We start from the raw sequence: 26934 nt of genomic DNA, 5'->3' as shown, positions 1-26934 counted from the left end.
GTAAAATTTCATGGATTCCTAAGACGTGAGCACGTATATTCTGCGTAAGTCTTTTTTTATGTTACTGTAACATTCCTTTCCTGGAGCATAGTCTTATTCCTGTAAAAATAAATGGTCAGATTTTCAGAATAAAGAGTTTAACAAATTTTTGTCTGCGTACTGAGATTACTCTGTACAGAAGAAGTATACAGGGTAGTTAGTGTAAGTATTTATTACAACTGTTTTAACCCCGTAGTGAGTATGGGTTGGGGACTCCTGCCTGTACAGCAGACACGCAGTGCTCCAGAGCTCTTTGATTTACGCTGTGTGTCACCAAGTGGTAGGTGTGAAGGTCCAGCATTTCAAAGCTCAGCGATCACACACGGAGCGTCTTAGTCATCCCAGTTGCTGTTTCTGCAGCTGACCAGAAAGCTCTTCTGCATTATTGATGTGCCAGTGAGACAGGGAGGCTGCCAAATGAGTGACCTACATTGTGTCTGTAAACAATAACAGGAGAACCACGCTCACAAAATGGGGTAGGTTTGGATGTGGGTGTCTCCCGCGTGCAGGGTTTTGTTGGCACTTTCATGAGTGACCTGAGAACCATTTGGGAGCCAGGAACCTCAGCCTTCAAGTGCCCCAGTAACCTGACTAGCAACCAGCAGATTCATACTCCCTAATTTTAGGTCGTCTAGTTTTGGTCCGTGTCAGTTCAGAGGCTAGTCTTTATTTACATTTATTTATGAGACAGCTTGGCTCCTTTTGGTCTCAGAGCAGAAGACTGTGGTGTTTCTGGAACCACTCTTGCAGTGCTTTGCAGGAAGGCAGGGAGTTCAGTTGAGTAAGGAGGGATGGCTCCAGAAATCTCGTCAGCTGAACGAAGGACACATCAGCTTTAGGGCTGGTTTAGTTTTCATTAGTGTTTTTCTTTAAATTTACTGGAACAATGTTTCCAAGGTTCACTTGTTTCAGCAACGGAGAAATAGCAGTGGCAAGGGTCATTTTATGCCAGCTGGATGCAGGTAGTTTCAAAATGTCAGATGCCAAGGTTGCGAGTATGATGGATGAGGAAGGGGCTAATGAAGAGCAGGGCTTGAGTACAGTAATACTTCAGGAGAGTAAATGTTCCTGCATTTCTGTCCTCCCAAAGACCTCTGCATCTCTGCACTGCTCTCCTGCACCCTAGCACATCATGATCATCGAATTAACTATCCTTGCATGCCTACCAGCAGGTAGTTTCACTGTCTGCTCAGGTCCCTGGTCCCCTGCTTGTGGGGATGTGGCAGGAATAGAAAGATTGGGGTTGAGCGGGCAGGCAGAGCTACCTCTGTCAACACACGGTCTGGCCAGCTGAAGCTGATTGTGAAACCAGAACCTCAGACAGACACCGAAACTTCTCACACACCCTTCCTCATCTGTTAACCTCTGCTCGGCAGCGCACAGCCTGGGCTGGCACAGCTAAATACAGAACCGTGGGAATCCTGTTCCCCGGCTGGAGACTGACCTCAGCAGAGTCCCAGCACGGATATGTACGGAATGGCTTGGCTCTCCAGCCCTAGCTTCCTTAGAAGGGCACTGAGGGGAAGTGACTTGAAGGCAGAAAAACAACTTCTTCATGTTCCTACTGGTAGTAGAGCCCTGTGGGTTTGGCCCTGCGCCCTGTAAGTGCCAATGGAGTCCCCTGGCAAAACAGAAAGCAAGACAGTGTAAATGGGCTGGTTTGATGGCTAGACTAAACAGAGGGCTGTTACTAAGGCCTTGCAGTTCACTGCATTTTGGGTCATGTGTTATTCTTTATGATGCTGTTTTATGGTTCTCTACCCTTCCCATGATGTTTCCCACCATTCTGATACTCTTTCCTGCAAATAGTTGAGCTCACGATTAGTAAACTTCTTGGTAACTTCACTGGGATAGAGAACTGTTTGGAAATGCACTGGCTCATGTGTAAGTAAGTACCTGTGGCATAAGAGGCTGTCATGCATCAGGAGAGCTGTTGTAGCTCTCTGTATGGACAAGGGACCTTATCAAAGACTTTTTGGCACTTTGCAGGTTAGCAAATCATCATTTTGGCACTCTGCAAATCCTTATCGATATTGTCATTGATTTCAAAGACTACATTACAAGGCATGGATTCTGCAAATAAAGGTTCTTCCTCCCCTAGTAGATTGGATTCTTTTAATCTACTAATTCTATTTTTGATCAATTTGCCAACTCTATACAACTCGGTCTCACTGTTCTTCTGCTTCTATTGTTCTATAAAATCACTCTCATTTTTTACCTTTTCTTTTGATGCCAAGGCTCATTTGAGTGATAGATTTCTTACCACAGTTAATAAAGCAATAATTTTAAGTTTGTGTAGAAATCCCCAGTGAAAGCTATCTGGCTTGTAGGTGTTATTACTATAGATTTTGTAAGTTTTTTGGAAGAAAGCTCTTTTACAACTGCTTTCGTTGGAAACGGGGCCTTGGAGCCAACCTTTCAAAAGTAGCTCAGGCTCCGAAGTCACTCAAGGCATATCCATAATGAATATAAACGCAAAAAAAAATGCTTTTTGTGTTGTAAATAAGTCAGCAAGCTGTCACTGACAACTACAGATATCTTTAGCATATTGAATAGGCTGTGTTAAGGCTGTACCTAAGTTCTACGTGAGGCTCACTCCTAGGCCTCTGAAGTGCGGCCTTCCCCGTTGCCAAGAGACGAAGTGGTGGTAGCAAGGTAATAAATGTCATCTGTAGGTTCTCTTTTCTTGATAATAAGCTTGTGGAAGTAACTGGACTCCACTCTTTGCATGCAACTGTATTCAGAAGAGGATTTTGCAAGGTTCTTTAACGGAGCTGGAATGTACATGTAATCTTTTGACCCTAGTTCGTAGTTTGATGACTATGGCATGTTAAGTGCTGATAATTGGGTTTGCTCTAGGCTGAAACCTGACCTGTTCTCAGCAAAGGAGAAGATCGGATCTTTTATTGTAAGAGGCACTCAAAGGGGATACCTTAGAAATGTTAGGGCCATGTCTGCTAGGAGTAAAGATCCCTGAAATATGGCAAATTCTTGGGAATTCATGCTGTCCTAAGGCTTTGTCCTATTCTCAAAATTTTCTTTTTTATGTAGTCTTGTTGCCTTATAATTCATGCTGCCCTACTGTGAAAGCTGCCTTGTAGCTTCAGCTAGTGGAATATAACTCCTTGATAAGAGCGTAAGACACATGCTTTTCACTCTTGTCCTATGGAGATGTCTCTTCCCATTGAGTAGAGAAGAAGATTAAAAGTTAACTTTGTCTCACTGACAAACTTACAGAAGACTAAATTTAGAGGAAGTTAATGCTACCCTTGCTTTGAGAAGATAGTGATGTTTGTAAATTCTGCAAATAGCAGTCTGTCCAAAAAAAGTGTCCTCCAAACCCTGCTTGCTTCAGCTTAAAGGTAAGGTGCACTCTCTGTCATCTCTTCTCTGAGGAGGATGAGGGTGTTCTGATAAAGTAACTAACACTGCTATGAAAGGAGCATGCAGCAATCAAAAACAGCAGTGATCACTGGCTAAGTAATGGAGCCAAAGTGACTTTTAAAAACCTGTCCAAAGGGATCAGTGCAGTGTCCAACCTGCACTTTGTTTCTCAAGCCCTCCCCATTCTGTCTGACTTTAACAGCATTGCTGGAGCTGCTGGTCTTGCTTGTTTTATGCTTTTTGTGTGGTAAAATTGCTTCAGACAAATGTGATTGGGTGGCAGTTTTCACAGTATATCATTGTTAGCCCTGATCTTCGTGTTTCAGTTGTTTTTCTTGATAGTACTTACGAACTTACGAACTCAGTTAGAGTATGTCAGGCCAGTAATCCATCCAGCTCAATATCCCGTTTCTGCCAGTGACTAACAGATGAGTATGTACCTTTCTCTAATACTTTCCCAGCCTCCATCTATTTTCAGCATATGGAACTTTCTTAGACATAAATCTTTCTTGTTAAATGAAGAATTGCAGCTGATTTTCTTGTCTCTTATGTTTTTAGAACTAAAAAAACAAAGAAGGCATCTGCTTCTCCAGCCAAGGAAGAGAAGCACAAATTAACCATTTTTGAAGAAGAAATAGATCCAGATGAAGGACTGTTTGGACCAGAAAAAGATTTCTCATCAATTGGTCCCAGGAAGAAGATGAAAGAGAGTAATTATCTATATTTGTATATACACAGTTTGTTTTATCTAAAGCATATGTAAACATTGAGCTTTTAAAATATAGTGATATGGAGTGTACAGGTTAGATGGGAATGTTAAGGCACATCTTCAGCTGCGGCAGAATCATTTAGACAATAAATATGACCTGTAGTTGCCCTAGCTGTTGACTATTGACATTTTGGGTTTGGGTATGTGGGTCATTGGGAGCAGACTATCCCACACACACTCATGGCACTGGCAAAAGTAATGTGACCTGTTTTGGGGTTGCAAGAAGAAAAGCAGATATTCCAAGTCCTGAGAGCACAGCATATTACTGATGTGTTTCCTGGTACTTGGTGAATTGGAAATCCTTGTATAAAAGGAATTGTCTACCTGATCTTTTTTTCAGCCTCATAATACAGATTCCCTAGGTATTGTTTTGTGTCGTACGATTTAACTACAGCTTTTACTGTTTTCCCTTTCTAGATCTGAAATTATTTGAAGATCCAGACCTTGGTGGAGTGGTAAGATTGGGCGACTCACTACTGCTGCCAGCTGCCTGTGAGAATAAGGAACATGCTCTGAACATAAGTCCTGAGGAGGACACCGAGGAACTGCTGAGGTACTCATCTCAAATCTGTCCTGCAACATGAAAGCCACCTGAGGGGGGAGTTAATTAGACCTCAGAAGAAGTCAAATCTTGGAAACTGAAGACATTATAAAGGAAATCAGGAAGACTCTTTTAAAAAAGTAGGGTGCAAGATATTATTATGTGACTCCAAAGGAAGGGTCTTGAAGGCCCAAGGCATGCCATCTAGTTTCCATTCTCTAACATGACATTTCTGCTTTTCATAGAGGGTAAAAACTGACCTCCAGTATGAAAAATTAGAAACCAAGGCAGGGACACCCAGAAACAAGGAGGAACTCAGCTTTAGTGATCTGAAATCAGTGACTCCTCTCTTGCCCCAAGAGGAATGATTTTCTGCTGGTGGCTTACAGACCTCCATGCCCACTTCTAGGAGGAATCCTGTGCACAACACAACAGCTGCAAAGGACTCTTAAAATCTCTGTCACACAGTATTTAATTTTTAATCTAGTGGACCAGGGGGCTGTAGCTCATAGTTACAGGAAGGAATAATGTACTTGCTCTTACACCCCTTGTTAGTGTAGTGGTGAAACATATTATGTCATGTTTTATTCCTGACATTACTCTCACAAAGCTAGTTTGCCTGCACATTAGTGTAGGCAAACCCTCAAGACATCAAGCAGGGCACTAATGCTCAGGAAGACCAGCATCACCAGGGAATCTTTACTACAATAAAGAGTCAAATTTACACCTTCTGGATCTCATACTGGCATCTGAATGACAAAGGCAACCTATTTCAAGCACCAGTGCTTGCCAGCTAACTCCTGTTAGAATGTATGATTTCAACAGCAGGTACTAAACCCAAGGGAGAGAATCAGAGGGTGGCATCCTCTCCTGAAGCAGATAGTTTTGCAGCTATTACTTTTTCCCCATGTAAAAGTGCTACCTATCTCAGCAGTAATAACTGACTTAATTTAAGCAGAGGTTAAATTGGGCTGGTGCCATCTCACATTACATCCTGACAGCCCACCTGATGTTTATAAAAGCTGATGGGGCAGAACATGACCTGATTTAGTGCTGCAGTACACTGGGAGCAAACATGTATGTGCTTGCAGTATTTTCATGTTTGCTTTCTCCTTTGCTAGCCATCTCAGAATGCACTGTTTGATTCAGATCATTCATATGGCTGGAAGTGCCTGTTTTAATGCAGTCCTTGTATTATTATTCACTAGTGGAGAGTGTTTCTCCAACTGTCTTGTTAATGTCCTTTGAATTACACGTTTTCTCTTTGTCTGTGGTGGAGAAAGGTCTCTGAAGTCTGCTCTGAGACCAATAGACTATAGTTTTAGATCAGTTTGGAGTCATCATCGTTAGCAGCACACCCAGATGATAATGGACATAGTGGGAAAAGATTCCATTTCTTTTAAATTCAACTAGTTTTAATTTATTCTTGAATTGTCCCAATGCTTTCAGTAGTTGGCAAGTCAAGATCCAGTTGGAAATGAATGCACGTACCGAAGCAGAAAATTGTGCCAGCGATCTCATGGGAAAGTTACTACAGAAATCCAGAGGCAAATCCTGGCTGTGCCAGAGGCACAGTCAAATAGGTCAGGATCTGTTGGTCTCTTTAGGTGCCTAACGCCCTCTGAAATCCCTCTGATAAGCCTAGCTCACAGAGTTATCTGCACATCATAGAGAGCTGGTGGACTGAATAGCAACACGATTGGATGTAAAGGAAAGGCTGAAGGGGAGGAACAGGAGAGAGAGTGATGTTTTAACCTAGTAGAACACTTCACGTTACCTGTATTCGTGACAATCACCTCAAGTAACTGCAGCTGAACTTTCCCAAGTAGTTATACACAATGCAGTTTGTCTTCTGTTCAGCTGATAGCCTTAGCAGAACTATCAGGTCTCATAAATGTAAAGGCAATATTTGAATCATCTACTACCTTCCCTCCACACTGGTGTTAAATGTTCCCGCAGGGCAGTGCCACAGTCTTTTGCAGGCAGTGACCCTCTGTGGTGAGATGATATGCTCAAAGTGAGCAGAACCCTGCGCTCTCACTGCTATGGATGCTTCAGCAGATCTTTAGGCCTAAGAGTAAATTTTGCCTGTTCCCTACAGATGTCACAATCCCTCTCCTATCTTAAAGGGGACTAAAGAAATCTCCCCAACTCTCACATCAAAGTGGGAGCTGTGACAACCCACTCCTTTAGTGGGCTACAGCCAGGTAAGCTGTTCAGGGAAAATTAGCAAAGGTCTTGGTTTCCTGAACATAATCAGTTATATATACCACACAGCAAATTTGTCTGGAGACATTTTGTCCAGACTTAAGACCAACCTGAGCTATTATGCACTGGCAAGTCTGTGGTAGGTCAAGAAACATTAAACATGTTCACTGTGAAAAGATGAATTAGCTGAATAATGCAAATATGGTAGCTCTTGACTTATGTAGAGTACATCTGTATGTAACACATGGTCTAATCATATGGATGTGGTAGATCTGAGAAGTGTTTGCCTTACTGGTCAACGCTCAGCTGAACACAAGCCGGCAGTGTGCCCAGGTGGCCAAGAAGGCCAACACCATCCTGGTTTGTAACAGGAATAGTGTAGCCAGCAGGACCAGAGAGGTGATTGTCCCCCTGTACTCTGCTCTGGTGAGGCTGCACCTCGAGTACTGTGTTCAGTTTTGGGCCCCTCAGTACAAGAAGGACATCGAGGCCCTGGAATGTGTCCAGAGAAGGTCTACAAAGCTGGTGAGGGGTCTGGAACACAAGTACTGTGAGGAGCGGCTGAAGGAACTGGGATTGTTTAGTCTGGGGAAGAGGAGGCTCAAGGGAGACCTTATTGCTCTCTGCAGCTACCTGAAAGGAAGGTGTGGGGAGCTGGGGGTTGGCTTCTTCTCACTGGTAACTAGTGATAAGACTAGAGGGAATGGCCTCAAATTGCACCAGGGGAGGTTCAGATTGGAAATGAGGAGACATTTCTGCTCAGAAAGAGCAGTCAGGCACTGGAACGGGTTGCCCAGGGAGGTGGTGGAGCCACCGTCCCTGGGGGTGTTCAAGGAAAGGTTGGACGTGGTGCTTAGGGACATGGTTTAGTGGGTGACATTGGTGGTAGGGGGATGGTTAGACCAAATGGTCTTGGAGGTGTTTTCCAACCTTAAGGATTCTATGATACTGGAAAATGCACTTTCCAGTGAACCACAGGTAGAGATAGGAGAGCACTGCATGAAGCAGAAAAGGGCAGAACCTTCTCCTTGCAAAGCAGAGATGAGAAAACGATGATGTTCAGAGCAGAACATGGGAGCAAACTAGTCCTTTTTAATCAGAACACAGGAGCAATCACGTCCTTTGTGACCTGTGTGGTAGGACTGTCAGCCCAGCAGTGAATCCCAGCAGTGACTTGTAACTCCCGAGGAGACAAAATGAGTCTGCAAAATGTGCGTGGGTTCTGCGTGTCATAACATAAGGAAGAAAAAAGTATGACAAATGTGCTCATTGCAAATGGAAGACTATGGTCTCTCTGGATACCTGCTCAAATAAAATGGGAATTAGTATTTTAAGTAGAAACACGCATTTTAACAAGTGTTGAACCTTAAGAAAGACCAAATGCATCATACATGTAATGAAAGGTTTCTTTTTATGGCAAAAATGCCCACTTCCATTCAAATATCTTCCCTCTTCCTGTCCATTGACCAGCCTCTAGCAGTTCCTTCTTGACCTACCGACAAATATCAAGTGATGGTGATAGAGAAATTAGGTGAGCTACCTCACTCACTGTAGAAGCAGTCTCTCTTTCCTACCCCTGGGTCTGCCATACTACTTTAGTGAGGTACATGCACTTACATGTCCCTCCAGAACGTGTGGAAAAAAGATAAATTTCTATGGTAGAGAACAGCAAGGTCAAGTCTCAGTGTATTGCCTTCAGAAAAAAAAAAAAGAGCATGTCACACTCCTCCTTCAAAAAATGTGCTTTGTGAAAGAGACAAGAGGTAACCAAGTCTTTTTGGCTCATCTCTTCCATACAGGGATACAAAGAAACCCAGGCACCTCCAAGAAGTCAGGTCTGATTGCTTTCAGCTCTTCCACAAGGTGGCCCACAGCAGTGAAGTCCAACAATAACTTACCAACCCTTTCTTAGATTGCCCTTGGAAAAAGATTTAGGACAAGGCTTCTGTTTTCTCTTCTCAATTTCCTTGGCCGTGTCACACCATAATGATTCCTTCTGGATGCATTCAGCCTTTTACCAACATTCTCAAAGCTCTTCCTCAGGTCTGATTTCCATTTAATCTAGTGATAGAAGTCAACTGCTGCCAAAATCAGTATCCTGCAAACTCTCACATCATGGATTCTCATGCCATCTTATTTTCCCATCTCTGTCTACCCAGTGGCCACAGATGTGCAAATTAAGTTTTCATGCAGCAGCACTGCAGTCAACCTCTTCTGCCTCATTAATCTAAATCACGCCTGCCTGGTGTGATGGATCAGGCAGGTTTTTGTGGAAAACCAATGCTAGAATTGATCCTGTGAATGTTGCAGCAGCTCTGTGGCCAGAATTACATAAATTACCACACATCCCAGCCTGAAATAATTATCACAGTTGTCTGAGCAGCCTTTTAGGACAGATTTAATTAGCCTCACCTTTGATAATGAATAGGGAGTCAAGATAGAAGGAAGCAGCTGTCAGCATAAGATTTGTCTTTTTTTCCAGTGCTGAGAAGCGTGTCAGCAGTGGGATCCCAGTTCTGCTGCAGTGTGGTGGTAGACCTGGCATTTTCTTACTTAGGATTACACTGACCTGTGCTGCAGGTGTTGAAAGGAGCAGTCCAGCTCTTACTTTTGTGCTACAGCATCCTCATCCTTTCCTTGCCCATTAAAGATGATTTTTGTCTGTATTTACAGGCTGTTCTGTATTTACAGCTACGAGCTGTGCCGTCAGGGATACAAGTGATGACCCTTACAGGAGCACGACGTTGTTAGAGGATGAAGCTGTTTATGAAACCGCATCCTAACAATGGCCATTTCTAACCACCACTCAGTCTGCATAGCTTCCTGAGCAGGTTTTTCAGCTTCAGGTTTACCAAGAAACTGCTGCCAACCTTGAAGTGGAAAAAGTGTGTGTGCTCTTCATTCAGCAGGCCACTGGTGGCAGCTGAATTCAAAGAGCAACACTTAGACCTTAAGGCTAGCCAGAAGTCAGATGGGACACCACCTCCAGCACCGTATGATGAGAAATACTTTTTCCCTGTCCAAAGGATATGAGAGCAGGGTATGAGAAGAGCTTTGAGAGGCTCTAGAGGGTTTACATCTAGATCTTTTGGACAGAGGGTTGTTTAGGTGGTGGACAGGTGGTAGAGGATTTTGCAACAAGTGAGTCAGAAATTTCTGACCACTCCAGGGCAGTTTCCATGGCTTGTTGTGACCTGACGGTGGGGAAAGAAACATGATATGGCTGCAGTAGCTTTCAGTAAACAAATAAATAACTTTTTTTTTTCTTTTTTAATTTTTGATGGGTTTTCTTTGCTGCCCAAGAACATTTTCCACGATGGTTTTCAAACATTTATTCTGTTTATTTCATTTTTCCTGTGATGCTACTTACAAATAGTGGAAGAGCTACAAAATAAATGTGGCCAACACAACAAAAAAGTTTTTACCAGGTGGGAAACATTAATTCTTGCTCCACTCTTGGTTACATGCATGGGTTGTATGGAATAAAGGATGACCTAGTTTTGTAGTCTCTCTTATTCTAAATCCTTTTGCTAGCCTTGAGAATCACCAGATTTCAAACATCTTGCCCCAGGGCACTTGTTTTTTCGACAGCCATCTTCAGCCAGGGGGACAAAAACTGTCTGTTCTCCCCTGCCTAAATTATGTCATTGCCATAATTCCCATTGATAAGGGAACTTTCTAGAGAAGCAACAGAGAAGTTCGAACTTCTTTAGGATGGGAAAAAATGGAACCAGCTCTCTGGTTCAAATTGTGAAAACTGATTTGTCTCCTTTCCTGGGTGAGTGACCAAACCAGTAGGCTGTTACCTCAGAGGGCTTCTTGTGGGCGTACAGGTGTAGGATTTACAAGGACTAATGAGCCCATTTTCTGGCCTTAGGCCAAGCAGCACCATCAGGCTACATCATGTTATTAGGCTCACTGGCTCTGGAACTGTGTGCGGCTGCTGCTGGGAATGGTCCCTGTCCTATGCCAGCTCCTGAGTTGTGCCTCAGAGCTTTTTGAATGAGGGGTAATCTAACACAAACACAGACCGAAACTGTGCAGAATCTCACGTTCCAGTGTCTTGACATGTTTCCTGGCACTGTTTAAACCAGCATGAACTTACCTGGAGTGGACTGCAGGGGAAAAGCAGGAGCAGACGGGGAGATACCTCCTACACCATCTCTGTAACTTCCATCAGCTCCGTTAGACATCACACTCTCTCTATTGACCATACCACAAGTGCTGGGAAGCAAAGGCTTTTCCCAAGTCACAAATGTGGTATTACACCTCTACCCAACACTTCGCTGAGATATCTGTTGTACTTCGAATTAACACCAGCCAAAATAAAGAATGATAACAAGGTACAGAAAGACAAAAGTCTGTTCTGCAAGAACTGCTGTGTCTTGCATAACCTGGCTTCAAGTATGATACTTTTGGATACTTAGCAAATTAGGGCAACCTTTGTCTCTTGCTTTCGTTACTGATTCTCCTCATTAGAGCATTCCCAGGCAGAGGAGGTCACTGTTCCCATCATGCTAGGTGCTATACATACACATTCTCATTCTCATCCCCCCAGTTCTGTCCAGATAGATGGGATGAAAGTCAGAGAAGTGACATCTAAAATGCTGATGTTCTGATGGCAGACATGTCTTTGCCTCTGTCAGAAATCTTTCACCCTTTGGAAGTCTACATGTTAGCTGTCATATCACAGGGCTTTGTGACAGCCTTTCTGTAATAAGGGCTTTGATTGCATTCTCTCTGAAAACAAGGCGATTTTCCACCGATACTGAATGTTTGTGAATCAGCACAACAGTATGGCAGGAATTTTAAACAATGTGGTGCTGCTTTTCCATTAAAAAAAAAAAAAAGAATAATTAGAGAAAGATTAATTACACAGATTCTGTGCCTGATTGTCTTTAACAAGAAGGGCGATGGGGGTGGGAAGGTTCTTCCTTTAATCTCCTTGTTAGGAACAACAGAATAGTTACTTGATTTTTTTTTCTTCTTCCACCTCCTCTCCTGGAGTTAAATATGGTTGCTAGTTACGCACTGTAACAATTCATTTGCTTCTCAAGAAATAGAAGTCCTTGTTCCTAGCTCGGCCTGAGGCATTGTGCATTTTACCTCTTTAGTTTTCCAAAGCCAATTGTGTCTCACATGATCAAACAGCAGTGGATCAAACACTGCAGCACGAAAAGCAGGTTTTGAGACAAAGACCACATTATCTGCTGTGTCTTCTGTAAAAGACTTCTCTCTGACCAAGGTCTTTGAAAAATCCAGGACAAAAAGGGAGCTTTACTGGTCAGAACTGTTGGTCTAAAAGCACATTGCCAACAACAACATCAAAAACAACATAAAAACAACTACTGCGCTGCATCTTTTGGAGTTATTTTACGACTGTGGTTTTGTTGCTGTGGTTAGCAGAGAAATGAATGTAGAGCCACAAAGGAGTAGATAATTCAGGAAGCTGTGGCGTCTGATGAGGTTAATGAGCTGTGTTTACTTCTGGCTCTGCTTGGCAGATCAGCGACCCTTCTCAAGCCCTGCACCTAGTTCAAAATCATGCTCGCTCCGTATGATCTGTATGTATACATACGCATTGTTCGTCTAGATATTACGGTTTCTGTTATTTATGACCAAATCTTTATGACATGGACACTGATTCATTCAGTGTTTGTTTATGCCAAGTAGGAAGGCATCAGATCAGCTTCAGAAATACCAGCCCTAACATGCTTTGTTTATTACACAGCAAAGAGAACATGAACATGTCTTGGCAATGTAATCACAGGTGTGATATCTCTTGGATATCACAGTTTGCAGCAAACAGAAATGCCTGGGCTTAAATGAAATTAATTTCTTCTCTGTAGATGAGGAATTCAGAAGGAATCAATACGCTGACAAGGTGTTTTGTAAGTTAGGTGGGATATGACACCCACAGGGAATCACGGAAACCAAGAGACATCATAAATCTTATTATCAAATTAAAAGAGAATATAATCTCCAGAATTACCCGGGGGATGAAATTTGAGATAACAGCAGGAGCTGTGTGCTGGAATATACAGAGTCCATCATGTAGAGCTCAAGGTGCAGAGCTTTGAGACAGTGTACCTGCTCTGTCCATCATAGATGGACTCATTAGTGTTCAAGCAGCTAATCTTACAAGATTGGCCTTGATTTAAACTGACCCTCTTTTGGTTTCCTCTGAGAGTTACAAGAAGATCTGGCTGGCATTGCCTTAAAGGATTCTGACCATATGACAAGAAATTCAGGCTTCTCCGTGTTCACATTATGGCCAATTCGCAGTGAGTGCAGTGCGTCTCAGCCCAGGCAGTCATTAAGTTCTTCACGGCTTTTAATAAGGTCAAACATAAAAAAATAAACCTTTGAGGTCTTGCAGTTTTTCTTAATAACAGCAGAACCTTTTGCTGAGAATTCTGGAGCTCTTTAAGTATCTGTGCTTTTAGCATTCAAATAGTATTTTCTAGGGCTGGAGTAATAAAGTGGATTGGATATATTTATTCTTCTGCACTTGATCATGTCCCCCATGGTCCTGGCTCCAAGACATCCTTACTTTCTGACAGTGAGGAAGATGTGAATTACGAAAGATAAATGAGTAGAAGGACCAAAAAATGCCTGACTTGAAATGAGATGAGGCTCCTTCATGCTCCAGAAACAGACTCTAAAGGCACCTTCCTTATACTCCCTGCATGGCATCCTGTTCCAGTGAGTGGACCTGCAGGAGAACTGCTCCAACAAATCCCTTCCAGTCACCAGGGTCTCAGATGAGAGGGCCTTCAGAGAATCCTCCCAGAGACAAAGAGCCGTTCTCCATTGCAAGGTCACTTCTCCATTTACTGCTTGCCGTTTGCCACCAGGTGGTTATGGGTGCTGTGACTAAACGCGAACATCCAACCCATTCGCCTAGCTGGAAGGGCTGTGCCACCTCCTGAGGCAGTGCTCTAGCAGAGACACAGGGAGAGGAGAATCATAGAATCATGGAATCCTTAAGGTTGGAAAAGACCTCTAAGATCATCTGGTCCAACCATCCCCCTACCACCAATGTCACCCACTAAACCATGTCCCCAAGCACCATGCCCAGCCTTTCCTTGAACACCCCTAGGGACAGTGACTCCACCACCTCCCTGGGCAACCCGTTCCAATGCCTGATTGCTCTTTCTGAGAAGAAATGTCTCCTCATTTCCTACTTAAACCTTCTCTGAAGCAACCTGAGGCCATTCCTGCTGCACATGTGCAGCCATCTCCCTTCTTGTTTCAGATTTGCTTGACCAAACTTTCTCATCCTCACAAGTCCTCTAAGTAAAACTGCTTGAAGGGGACTTGAGCACGGAAGAAAATTCCAGTCCCTGTGCAATAACTCCTGCACCTTAATTTTATCTCATAGTTCATGTGTAGCTTCCCTGGCAGGCTACCCTTCAGCTGAGGCAGAGGGAGTTTTACTGCTGGCAGTGTTACAGCATTTTAATGGGCTGATTCTGTGATACTGAAGTTTGTTAAAAACAGTTCTTATATCAGAGCTTGTAACCAGTTAAACAGTAAAATCTGTTCACTGCTTCAGACACCATGGTCACAGAGCAAGCGTATCCCACTAGAGCTGGGGTCTGGCAAGGAGATAGTCACAAATCATGAACCTTGATCTTTGGCTCCTGGTCCTCCATGTAAAAGCTTTTGCTTGCACGTCTTGCGATCAACCTTCCATGATTTTTTGTGTGCTGCAATTAAGGGTGGAGCCTTTTGCAAGTCTTATATTTTGTAAGCGTATGTGAAGTTAGCATTTTATGTTAAGTTAGCATTTTATGTGAAGTTAGCATTTTATGTGAAGTTAGCATTTTGTAGCTGGTCATTACAGAGCTGATGAGCTGCATGTATTGCTGATTGGGTTTCGAATACTTAATGATGGTTGATCAATGAAGCCTTGGGAAATTAACAACTGTGTTTATTCCTTATGGTATTTTTTGACCACCGTGCTCAGAGAATGAAGACAAGAAGCTGTTTTAATTCAAAGGAAAAAATACTGTGGCCTATAAAGACTTCTCCAGCTACATTAATTTTTACTCTGCCATTTCTACTATGTCTTTTAGCAATGTGATAGGTCACAACTTTCTTTTTCCTTTACATATCCACTTTCCAAAGGCAGCGACCTCTTGGAGTCATAAGACTATCTGTTACAAAGGTTCTCTCAAAATCTTTCTAGCTCCAACAGGAGCAGAACTGGGCATGCACAGCACGTTGTGTCTTTTGGTAAGGTCAAACAGTCCAGGTGGAAAACATTCTTAACTGTTCCAACCATTTTGCTTATTTCACTAGGAAATTGTGAAAAATGGTCACCAAAAAAAAATTGTTTTATAGATTCATAGATTGCAAAACTCTCTCGGTTTCTTGGAAGCAAATGTGAATATAATGTTTTTAAAGTCATTAGATTTTCCAGTTTGTCATGACAGAGCATGTCTGCCTTGGGGAATGAAGTTAAGGGAGAAACAGAGCTGAATGAGAAAAGATTTACCATCCCGTGAAAATGTCTGAGCTGTTGGAGAAGGAAACCATCCAGTTGCAAATTAAAAGCAATTTTTTTTTCCCTAAACTAAAATCACGATTTTTTTTTTCAAAACTGAAAATTGTTTTTAATTTAGGCAGTTGAAAGCTGTAAAATGAAATAGCTTATGTGGTGAATTGAAAAATCATAAAGAGACAGTTTGTTTTTTGGTAACACTTAAATTTTTTGAAAAACTCTTCCTAAAAGAGAATTTCCTTCCAGAAAGTTTTATTTTGCAAAACTGCATTTTCTTAGAAAACAAAAAGCAGTTCAGAAATTCCCAAGCTGTATCACTGAGGAGTTTATGATATTTTCTTTTCATTCCAGGGTTGAAGATGATTTAGAAAAACTCTTGAAAGTAACCTCCAAACCGAAACCTAAGGTGCCATCAAAACCACCGTTGCCTAAGAAACCAGCAGTTCTCCCCAGGAACACTAACACTAACACATCTCCGCTGGCAAAGCCAAAGGAAGACAGAATTCAAACAATGAATGAAGTGGACATTCTCCAGTATATCCAGGAAAATGAATCTCTCAGCAACCAAGATACAAGTCTTTTCTGAACATAGGCATTTTTAAAATGCGATCACGCCTTCTTGGCCCAAACTCCCTCTGAGCTCAAGTGACGATAGCAAGAATTGGCCAGATCTCTTTACTGTCATGGTGCTCGTTTGTATGCCATGATACGGAGGGCAGCATGTTTGACTAGCGCAGGCGCAATATGATGTTTTTAAAACAGTGTAGTTATGGTATATAGTTGCCTTATCTTTTCAGGGCCTTACAGGAATATGGACAAAGACATAGCACTACAGATTATGTCTACTACTATTTTAGTATCAGAATAGTAAAGTTTTGGCCAGTTTTGACCTGACTGTAAATGACAAGCGTGTTGCACACATGGCAGGTATGAATAGCGTCCAACAAATGGTCTGAAGCAGGACAAGATGCTTTTCCTGTCATTTTAAACAATGCATTTCAGCTTACTGGAAGGGTGATTTTCATTTTGTTCTGTGAACTTTTATAGCAGCTTTTTCCTCCCTGTCTGTTATTGCAGTAATTTATAAACAGTGACTGTTAAGTATAGGTAACAGTTCTTCTGTAGTTCAGAGAAATACTGAAATCACAGCTAAGCCTCACTGTTTTGCTGGCCTTGTTGCACAAATGCTGACTTGTAGGAGAACTTGTAGGCCTGCAAACACTAGACGCTGTGTGTCTCTGGCCCCTGGGGGAGATAGCAAATGACTGAAGATGGCTCAGGATACACAGCTCCAGACATACACAGAAGTTTCAGTGTGTAGGAGGTTTGGATGCTGTAGGACTCTTGTGAACATACACAAGATACAAAAGGGCTATTTTTTTCCAGGCAAGTCTTCCTAGACTTCTGCTGCAGTTAGTGGAGAGAAAAAGATTTCTGCAGAAATTGAGTCAGTGCAGGTGTCCTAATGGATGAACTCTTAATCGCTCTCTGGAGTCAGTCTCTCTCATTTCCTTCCCTTCTTCCATAAATTAAAGAAGGATCCATGGCGATTAATCCCACTACATTAAAATGAGCTTTTACATAAACAATGGTCTATAGTAAGCCATATAACAAGGGAGGACAAATTTGGGATTATCCAAAGGAAAAACATAGGAAGAAAATTTACTAGAGAAAATGTAATATGCAGAAAAATAAGAACAATGAACAGGAATCCCAGACTACCTTCCCTTCTTCCCGACTCAGACACTGTGGTTAAAGACGCTGAATTTACATCTAATGCAGGTTGATATCTGCTGTCATGTGGAAAGAGATTCATCTGCTCATATATATACGTGTGTGTTATATCCAAATGTGAAGACAAGCTCCCTAGAGGGAAAATATTAATATATTTAAGCCATATCGCTACCCTCAAATTTGCCTTTCTAATATAGAACAATATGAATAGAAAGCCTTATATGTATATATTTTATTAATGAAATTATCTCTATTAGTATTTCTTTTTAAGCCAATGGAAAATATGATAATGGTATTTTGGTTTGGTGGGACGAGTAAAATAAAATCATTGGCACTCTATGTAAAATATGTTTCAGGACAATAAAAATGTTTGCTAACCTGCAGGTGTTGTTGTTATTATTGTTCTCTAGGTTGTACAATAGCAGCAGATGGGAGTTAAAGGATGGAGTCCATGTTGTTAAAGTGCAAGCTCAGCTAAAGCCCCACGTTAATGAGTAAGAAACCATGAATGCTAGCTGCTCCTTTGAGAGATTTCCTTTGAGAGCAGCTAAAGGTAAAACTATATATGGGCAAAGGAAGTACCTGATTCTGTCTGTTCTCACAGTGTCCTGGCGCAATTAGGAAGCTTGTTTATCCCATCCTGCAGAAGGCACTGAGGAAAAAATAAATGACTTCCCAGAGGCCTTGCAGAGAACAGCAGATGAGAGCTGAACTGTTGAGCCTTCCTGCTGCACTACCTGATGTCATGAACTTACATTCATGAACTATATGTTGTATATTTAACTGAGGGCTGTGGAATGCTGATATCTACTGCATGCAGCACTGCTCAGACAGCTGCTTGTATGTCTGTGGTTTTGGCTTACAGCCTGGCACATGGCCTGGACACCACTAAAACTACCACATTAAGGGTCATGGATTTAACGACCAGCAGACTGAGTGAAGATCTTTACCCTTAGCACACAACACTGGAAAACTCTTAAGATTTCTTGAAGTAAATTAGCAAAACAATAGAGGCACAGAGCTGGCAGGGGCTGTGAAGACAAGTTTGTCCACCTCCTTGCCCTAAGCAGGAGCATCTGGCCTGTGTCCTGCTGCTGGCTTTTCTTGCTGTCCAAGACAAGGTGTTCTTGGTGCAAGAGCTGGCAGATGCCAGAGCAGGATGTGGTGGCTGAACACAGGATGGAGAGATACCATATTATTGGGCACCATATTATTCTCTTGGTGGCAGTAATTATGCTCGGATGTTATCTCTCATAGGCATTTTTCTAACCTGCCTTTAAGAGTTTGTCTGGACAGCAGTGCTAGAGATGTCACACCATGGGAGTGAAAGGTTTTCTTACTGTCTGACAACTGTTCCTAACTGCTACTTAATCTCGTAACTTCTAACTCTCTTCAGCACAGAAAGAGAACAAAATATACGCTTTTCAGCCTCATTTCTAGACTGAACTCTGCCCTCTGAGGGAGGCAGCAAGACAGGTCAGGACATCACTACGACACCAGCTTCTCACGACTTGGTGTGTCCCAGCTGAATGCTGTCATCTCACATTGGATTTCTCCCCTTTTTAGAACTGCTACATATTCACATACCAATTTACCAGAAGGAATAAAGAATGTCAGCGTCCCACAACCTTTTATTAACACCACTTGGTGTGGCAACAACGTGTAGCCTTTGTTCCAGCTGGGACTATGTTTCCCCTTAACCTTTCCTCACAGCAATGGCATCTGTCTGCCTTCCACCACCTCTAAGAGCTCTGCTCAGAAACTGCTCAGGCAGTGGGAGAGTGGATGTTATATGTTACCATTAAACCATGGGAACATTCCCAGTAATACTGATGTAACAGCACTGTAGCTCAATCCCTTTAAAACAGCCAAGGAATACTTTGCCCTCAGCCTTCCCCCAAAATTTTCAAAATACCTAGACAATATGGGGAAGGAAGAGCTCTTAATTGTTTCCTGTGGTAGATTTTTAAGATTATTTAAAGGTCTGTTTTATTTCAGAAAAATCTATCTTTTCTGTCAAGGCACTAACGTAAAAGGATCCTTCATAAATCCCACTGTTACACATTTGTTTTACAATGCAAATGTCTAGCTCCAGTAATATTTATAGGCACTTAGAGGTGAGTTACAGTCCTTGAATAAATTATATATAATGAATCATTATTGTACAAGAGAAGAATGTCAGGCAAATGCAGCCCAGAAATATTGAACATATTATTTGAAATGACATCAGGAAACCACACAACATACTTTGCATCCTGCCAGACCAGAGCTTTTTTTTTTTTTTTTTTTCCGCATACATCACTCCTAGTAGCAGCTATTTTATTAGCCTCCTCTTGACAACTCTTGAAATTCAATTATGGACTCTAATGTAGTTCTTGGCTGACAGGCATCACCTTTCGACATTAATAATAGCTAGCTCATCAGAAGATTTGAAAAGCAGTAGAGTTAAAATTAAACCCTTACAAAAGATGTTTTCTTTAGTGATTAGAACGTGTAATAGGTATCTCTACTGCTTTAGAAGCTGCTTCTTGTTTTGCATAACCTTCTTCTGCCTGTGTGGTACAGCACTAATTAACATATAACACCATGTACTTCATTATTTAGGTCACAGTTAAAATGCTGATTTCGCCAATTTGGGTATTTCACAGACGAACTGTGGATCATCTGTTTAGATCAGTTCTGTGCTAAATTTTTAGGAAAGCTAATTTGCACATAGCACTTAAGGTCTAGTTTAGTCAGGGGCAATTTGGGCTGGGTCTAAAAAAAATGTATTAATTGAAACTGATACTTCTGCATCTTTGCTGAGCTTGCTACAGTGAAATATGCAAGTCAGCGCGTGATTTAAGGTCCTGAAAACCCCGCATGCTCATGGGACACTTAGGCCACAGCTAATGAAAAGAGACTCTAAATGACCGGTCCCTGTGGTCATTAGATTTAATATAGAGTACAAAAGAGCACTGATACTTCATGTAAATGTGTGACTGTCACTAATCTGACCAAGGATTCTAGAATCTTTGTGGATGTGTGCGTGTGTGTGCATGGTCATCAACCACATTTCTTATCTTATTTGTGACCTTTTAAACCCTTAAGTCATGAAGAGGGATGGTTTTTACTGTGAGGTGTTATCTGTAATCTCACTTTACATCGTAACTTTAAAAACTGGACTCAATGTAGTCAGTCAGTTGCTTTCTGTATTGTACTGGTTCCTTGGTTCATCTTTAATCCCCTCAGATCCAGTTGTTTAGCCCTCGCCATATTTCTAATCTTCCTTTTTACCCTTCTGCGTACTACTCCTGTGAAACAAATTGAACCTCATGAGGAATTCAGATGAAGGGAAATCAAGTGCCTTGTATTTCTCGAAAACCATCTGTAGGGTACGCTGCTTTGAGTAAAAATACCAGCAGTGAAAGGTGGTGATGGTAAATTAAATTAATAGTCAAATTAAGTACTGCTGTGGGAGTTCAGAAGTCAATGAAGCTGCTTAAAGGATTGATTAGTCATAGATACTTAGGAACTAAGCGTTATTCATACCAGGGTATTAGGGATGCTAAAAATTTATACGGGGTCAGGGAGATACTGGCTAGGCTCATGGAAGAGGAATCTATCAAGGGTTATTAAAGATGCCTCTCAGAGCTTGGGAAGACGTTGAGCTACAAGTTTCTGGAAGCAAGGAGAATATTGAACAAACAAATATTTTCATAAATAGTCATCTGCTTTTGCTGTTGTGAAGAATACCATACTGGGCTAATCCAAAATTCATGCAGAGTGAGTCTGTCTCAGCCTTTCCTCATAAGAGAGGCTCTGGTCCCCTAATCATCTTTGTAGACCTCTGCTGGACTCTCTCCAGTATGTCCATGTCACTCTTGTACGGGGGAGCCCAAAACTGGACACAGCACTGCAGGTGAAGCCTCCTAAAGAGGGAAGATTACCTCCCTTGACCTGCTGGCAGTGCTCTTCCTAATGTCCCCTAGGATCCCATTGGCCTTCTTGGCCACCAGGGCACACTGCTGGCTCATGGTCCACCAAGACTCCCAGGTCCTTCTCCACAGAGCTGCTCTCCAGCAGGTCAGCCCCCAGCCTGTACTGGTGCATGGGAATCCCTGAAGCCAGTGGAAGTTTTGGGGTGACTTTTTTGAAAGCCACGTTCAATATGTGCATGTAGTATCGGTGGTGAGCAGTTGAAGTCTCATTGGTATCAGAGGAAGATTTCAAACATCCCTGAATGCTCCTCCAGGTCCCAGCTTTATAGGCAATCTTAGTAGATATCATAATTTGCCTTGGAAGTCAAAAGTAAAAGATTTCTCAAGGGTGACTAAGCAACAAAAAACATCACTAAAACCCCAGCAAAGTTCAGTGGAATAACCCCTAAATAGCCCATCAATGTTATGTTATGCCCTTTTTCAGTGAGCTGCTTAGGAGCCTCAGTGTTTGACCAACCACAAAACACAAACATAACCCACTGACCCCGGCTGCATTAAAAAGCCACCATGGTTTGTTACCCTCCAGTGTATTGTTTTTCCAGTTCCTAGGAATCATGCTATTAAATACAGAGGTTTAAAACTGTGAAATCCATGGGGAAACATTGAGGTCATTGTGCCATCTTCATGTATCACTCACCCAGGCAGATCAGGATGATTTATAAAAAACATCTTTTTTTTTTTTTTTGTAAAATATACATACATATATATATATATATAAAATATATATATATATGTCAGTTTCTTCTTAAACTCATTAGTCCTCTAACACGATTCAGCCGTTCTCTGCCGAGGGCAATGGTTCCATGCCGTTTATGTCACCAAAGGGTTGCTTCCTGTGTCTGCTGGCAGAGTCAGACACAGTCAATCCTGACTGTCAGGATCCCACGCAGATCGTTAGAAAGCTGGTGATGCTGATGCTCTGGAGAAGACCTAGAGGGATAGGACGTGACACCACTGTTCAAGCCCAATGGGTTTGCAGAGCACCACTGAGAATGGGAGAAATAGGAACAGGATGGAAGAAGGCATCTGCTTGATTTACACACACTGCTGCAGAGCTTTCACTTCCCTTGAAGGACCAGGGCTGTAAAGTTGAAATGAACAATTTGTTTTATAGTCCTTTGGTGAGACGAGCCCCGTGGTTTTTCAAATGAACATAAAAGCAAACAAAATAAAATTACTAAATTCCTGGGGTATTTACTGAAACCTTTCCTTATTTCTCCGCTAGTTTCTCTGTGCTTTTTAAGTTTATCCAAGGGATTTGTGCTAATGATCACAAACTTCTCAGACTATTTTGTTTGTAATAATAGTTTAAGGCCACTGATTTCACCTCAGAGGAGCTTATAGAAGTGGTTCAGCTTAATAACGTCTGGGTATGTTAACAAGCTTTTCTCGTGAACAAAAATTATCATTTATTTACCTTGAATGTTGAGAATCATAAGTACCCAGTGCTTTCCACCCTTATGCAATCAAATCTGCAGGCTACTATGATTTATTTTCCTGCTTATGTCTTCCTGTGTCTTGACCTTTAATAGCTTGCATATTTAATCTTGTGTGCAGTCCCTTGGAGGAATTTCTTGTGTCCAGGACTGCTGGCTAATTATAGTTGTAATGCCTTACCTAGAAAAAAAAAAAAAAAAAGTAATTCTACATGGGATGATGTAGAAAATTCATATTTTTCATGAATAATGAAAAAGAAATCTGAAGCCGTCCTCATCAGTGGCTCATTGTAGCTCAGGGGAGTACTTTCATTGCTGGTCTCCTGATCTCCATTTCCAGGGTGTTGGTTCCCATCACAGAGCTGCCATGGAGCCAGCTGGACACTTGGGGCCAGAGGACCCAACCAGAAGTGGAAATAACTTCCCTCAGATGTGTAGATGATGGCAGTGGGTGCTCACCACCAGCTGTTTCACTTTGCAAACCTCTCCTGTTGTGCTGCCACACATGCTGATGCCGTCAGTGTACATTTGGTGGTAAACTGAGCCCCAAATCCAGCTGACAACACCCTGCTACCTTCCACCTTTGCAGGAAGAGATGGGACTGATAGAGCAAAGAGAGGAAGGGGCAAAATCCCAGGAAGGTTCAGGTGTGCCACGGGATGCATATGCTGGAGTGGATCTCACAATACCCATTCAGGTACCCCTAATGTGACAGCTTAGCAGTGCTGTCCCTGCTCTCCAGGCTGTAAATGAGTTTTGCATTAAGCAAACATTGGCTGAACTGAAGGAACAGAGTCACACTGTGTGGGAGGGGAAGGGGGAAAGAACAAGGTCCCACATCGCCTGCTCCCAAGGAGATGTCCTTATTAGTGGAGTTATAAAATCTGCTTCTCCCAAGAGTCCTGTTCCTTTCCAGTTTCAGCAGGGAAGATAAAATATGTTTCCAGCACTGCCTTGCCTTCTGTTTGCTGGAGAAATGGGAGACAGGGGTTCAAAAGTCCCTGAGGCTGAGAAAGGCAAAAGCCCCTCATTTCTCCCCTCCTGGGTGAGTACTTTGGGCGATGTAGCAGCAAACAGCTAGAATCCAGTGGCTCTTTATTTGCCTGTGGAGTTAAGAAACTGGCTGAAGCTTTTGTGTCTGATTTTTTAGCACTGGACTGAGCAGACTCCCAGGGGATAGTTGGTTACACACTGTGCAACCTTGCTGCAGTATTGATGTTGAACATCCTACAAAATAAAAATTTCCTTAAGTGGTGTGACAGGAGACTGGCCCACTGCTGCTGCCTCCCATTTCCAAGCTGGCAACACAAAGACCAGGCTAGATCAGTTAGCAGGGTGTTTGCATGGCTGTGTCCAGAGCAGAATTTTTGGCTGAGGACAATGAGAAACAAGGCTATTCTGAAATGTGTTGCACTCACTAGATTCACCAGCTCCAGTTTTCTCACATTTGCAAGTCTGTGCAGCACACTCGGGTTTGCAGAGCAGCCATGAGCTGTCCCATTTCCTTTCAATGCAATTATTAGCAGATTGACTGCCTTCACCTTCAAGGCAGTAATTACTGCAGATGAAATCTGCAATGTTTGCATTTAGTGTTTTGTTTTGTTTTGTGTTGTTGTTGTTTTTTTTTTGTTTTTTTTTTTTTAATACATTTCTGTTGTTTTCAACTTTTTCCATTCTTCATCACACCTGACCTGCAAATACCTGTATATTTACCAGCTCTGTGAAAGAAAATGATAGAGAGTTTTTGGCTCAGCCCTATGATGATAAGAGAAAGACAAAAATTCTAGGTTTAGTGAAAAAAAAAAATGTAGAACCATTTCCATAGACCCATGTTTGAATAACATCCCATTTCTGAGATCCCCCTTGGGAGCTGCACAGAGAATCACTAGAGAGCAGGATGACATCCCAGGATAGCAGGTAGCTCGTGCTGGGCTGTGAAGGGCTGGGCTCTGTTGGGCAGGGACACTTGGAAATGTGCTGGACAAGAGCGACAAAGCGAGCACAGCACTGCGCCACCCAGCCCACAGGCTGGGGTGTTCTACATGTGTCAGAGATCTGCTGCCTCCCTGGCCTTTTCCATAGCTATTTTAATAAGAGCCATTTCACTAAAACAATAGTCATTTGTTTTAGATGCTTCAGCAGGGATTGGGATTCAAGACTTTGGGGACATTTATAAGCTGTGTGTTTCTCTCTGTCTGATAATATATATGTATATAGTACGTATGACAACATGGAAAAAACAGAGAGGCTTATTAGTCTTCCCACAGTTAACCGGGGACTCTGCAGCAGAGCCAGCCAAAAATTTGTCTGGTTTCCTATCTTGGCCATAAACCTCAAGGCTAAACTAAGAATACGAGCAAAACAATCTTGTGGGTTAAGGGATTTTTGGATTTGTTTTTGCTTTTTTTTGCGATATGCATATGGATGACCTGAAATATTACATTTCCAAAAATTTTTTGCCTGCCTTTCCTGTGTTTTGTTAGAAATTTAGGAAGATGCTTTGACTGCAGGATAGCCCGTGACCTGGTGACATTGTAACAGATGAAAAGGACAGAAAATGAGCACAAGGGCAGGATATTTTAGTCTTACAATTCTGAATTTCTTTCCCGGCTGAATTCCTGTTTCATTTAAAAATGTCTAGCAATGTTCGTGAGAAAAAACAATGTTTGCTGGGACCGCTAATGACTTTTCCCAATACTAAGGGTGTGAGAATCTGAGTTTCCTCCTATTTTTTTGAATAAAATATAAGAAGGAAATGAATGACTGTTATATATAAATGTGGAAAAGCTTAACTGTTTTCTTTATTATGTCAGCAAAATAGGGTCAAACTCTAAATTACTTTAAAAGTCACCTTTCTCTTTCATATTCAGTCTCCAACTCCTGAAATAGTCACCGTTCAGTCAGTGAAGGCGTGAATATACCAGTATGAATAAAGCTTTGGCTGGATTTGGATCAGAATGCTGCAAGAGGGAAGTTTTTAAAAAGAAACTCTTTTTCAAAATCGTGATCAATTTTCCCAGAAAAATAAAAAAAAAAATAATAATAAAAAAGAGGTGCCTCCAAAGGCACAAAAGTTAGAAATTTGTTTTCCTGGTTTTCACCTTGATTAGTCACTGAGACTGTAGCTACTGTAATTTCCTAAAAAACAACAACAACAACAAAACAAACAAACAAACAAACAAAAAAAAAAAACCCACTAGTAGATATAAACATGTCTTTGAAAGGTATAAACATATTTTTGGAGGTTTTGCATAGCTTCCCAGAAGCAGGGCTGTCATCTTAACAGAGAAACATTGCTACCCCTTCAGCATGGGCGTGGGTGTAGCCAGGCCTAAAATGGAAACGGTATCAGCCGCAGCAGGCACAGCGTTGAATATTCTGAATATTCAGTTGCAGCCAGAAAACAATGTCCTGACAGCAGTCCCAATTCTTAGAGGCACAGTTATGAAAGTAGTTAGATTAATGAAATGCTGACTAACGAGCAATTATGTGCACTTCCCAGCAAGAGAAAGCAACATCGGTGATTTAAGGCAGAAGCTTTCGGGTCACCACGAAGGCACGGCGGGGTAAAGGCCGTGGGGCTGCCTGGCACCGTTGCACTGTGTCACCAGTGTGCTAGGGCAGGGACTCGTGGGGAGGGTGAGAAATGAGGTTTCAGAGCATGAATAAAAAACAGTTTGCTGGAATCTGAGCTGTTTCTAGTCACTGGATACCAGCTACCCTCTCCTTATCGATTACACGTCATGGGTGAGACAGTTGTCCCATTTTGCACCTGGTTAAACCGATAGGAACAGGACCGTTATTAGTATGAAGTGACAAGTTATTCCTGCTGCAGATAAATATGTCTAGCCATTTCCTTTATAGGACACTTGTTTTAGTTCCTTAAATGCTGCCAGATTTTAATTGTTCAGGATAACATTTCACTTGCCAGGTTATTTGGCTCCAGTTGAAATATTAAGAAAGTTTCGGCTCAAACAGTTCAGCAGCCTTCACATAATGAAGCTGTGGAAAATTCTCCTTTTAACATGATTTTTTTCTTATAACTGGGTAGAAGAGAAGGCCTTATAATAAAGCGTCTTGAATAAAGTGTTTGGAAACCAGTGTAGAAATCACTGGGGTTTTAGGGAAGCACCTTGTGCCTTTGCAATTAGGAGTAGACAAGGGAAGCCCAAACCTTCCCAAATTTATCTGTATGACAAAAGGTGTCACAAAGTAGAGTACATGCTGCCAGAACTGAAACCTTGTGGGCAATTCTGTGAATTTTCCTATGAACATGACTGCCAGTGACAGGGCCAGCCTGCAGCCAGCCCGTGCCCACCCCAGCTCTCTTCCTT

The 26934-nt window shown here is 42.1% G+C and overlaps 1 protein-coding gene across 1 annotated transcript in view; it reads left to right on the top strand.

The window, feature by feature from the left end:
• Positions 1–17506, top strand: part of HS1BP3 (HCLS1 binding protein 3) — a 50523-nt gene extending 33017 nt beyond the window's left edge. The window contains exons 5-7 of the mRNA XM_084284142.1: positions 3982–4133; positions 4610–4745; positions 15802–17506. Of these exons, the coding sequence (XP_084140268.1) occupies positions 3982–4133; positions 4610–4745; positions 15802–16036 (523 nt within the window). The 3' untranslated portion in view covers positions 16037–17506. The remainder of the gene's footprint in view (positions 1–3981; positions 4134–4609; positions 4746–15801) is intronic.
• Positions 17507–26934: the final 9428 nt, after the last annotated feature.

Source organism: Netta rufina (assembly GCF_964035555.1).
Source record: "Netta rufina genome assembly, chromosome: 3".
NCBI classification, from domain to species: domain Eukaryota; kingdom Metazoa; phylum Chordata; class Aves; order Anseriformes; family Anatidae; genus Netta; species Netta rufina.
The sequence above is the reverse complement of the archived record's forward strand: the minus strand, read 5'-3'. Positions and strand labels throughout refer to the sequence as shown.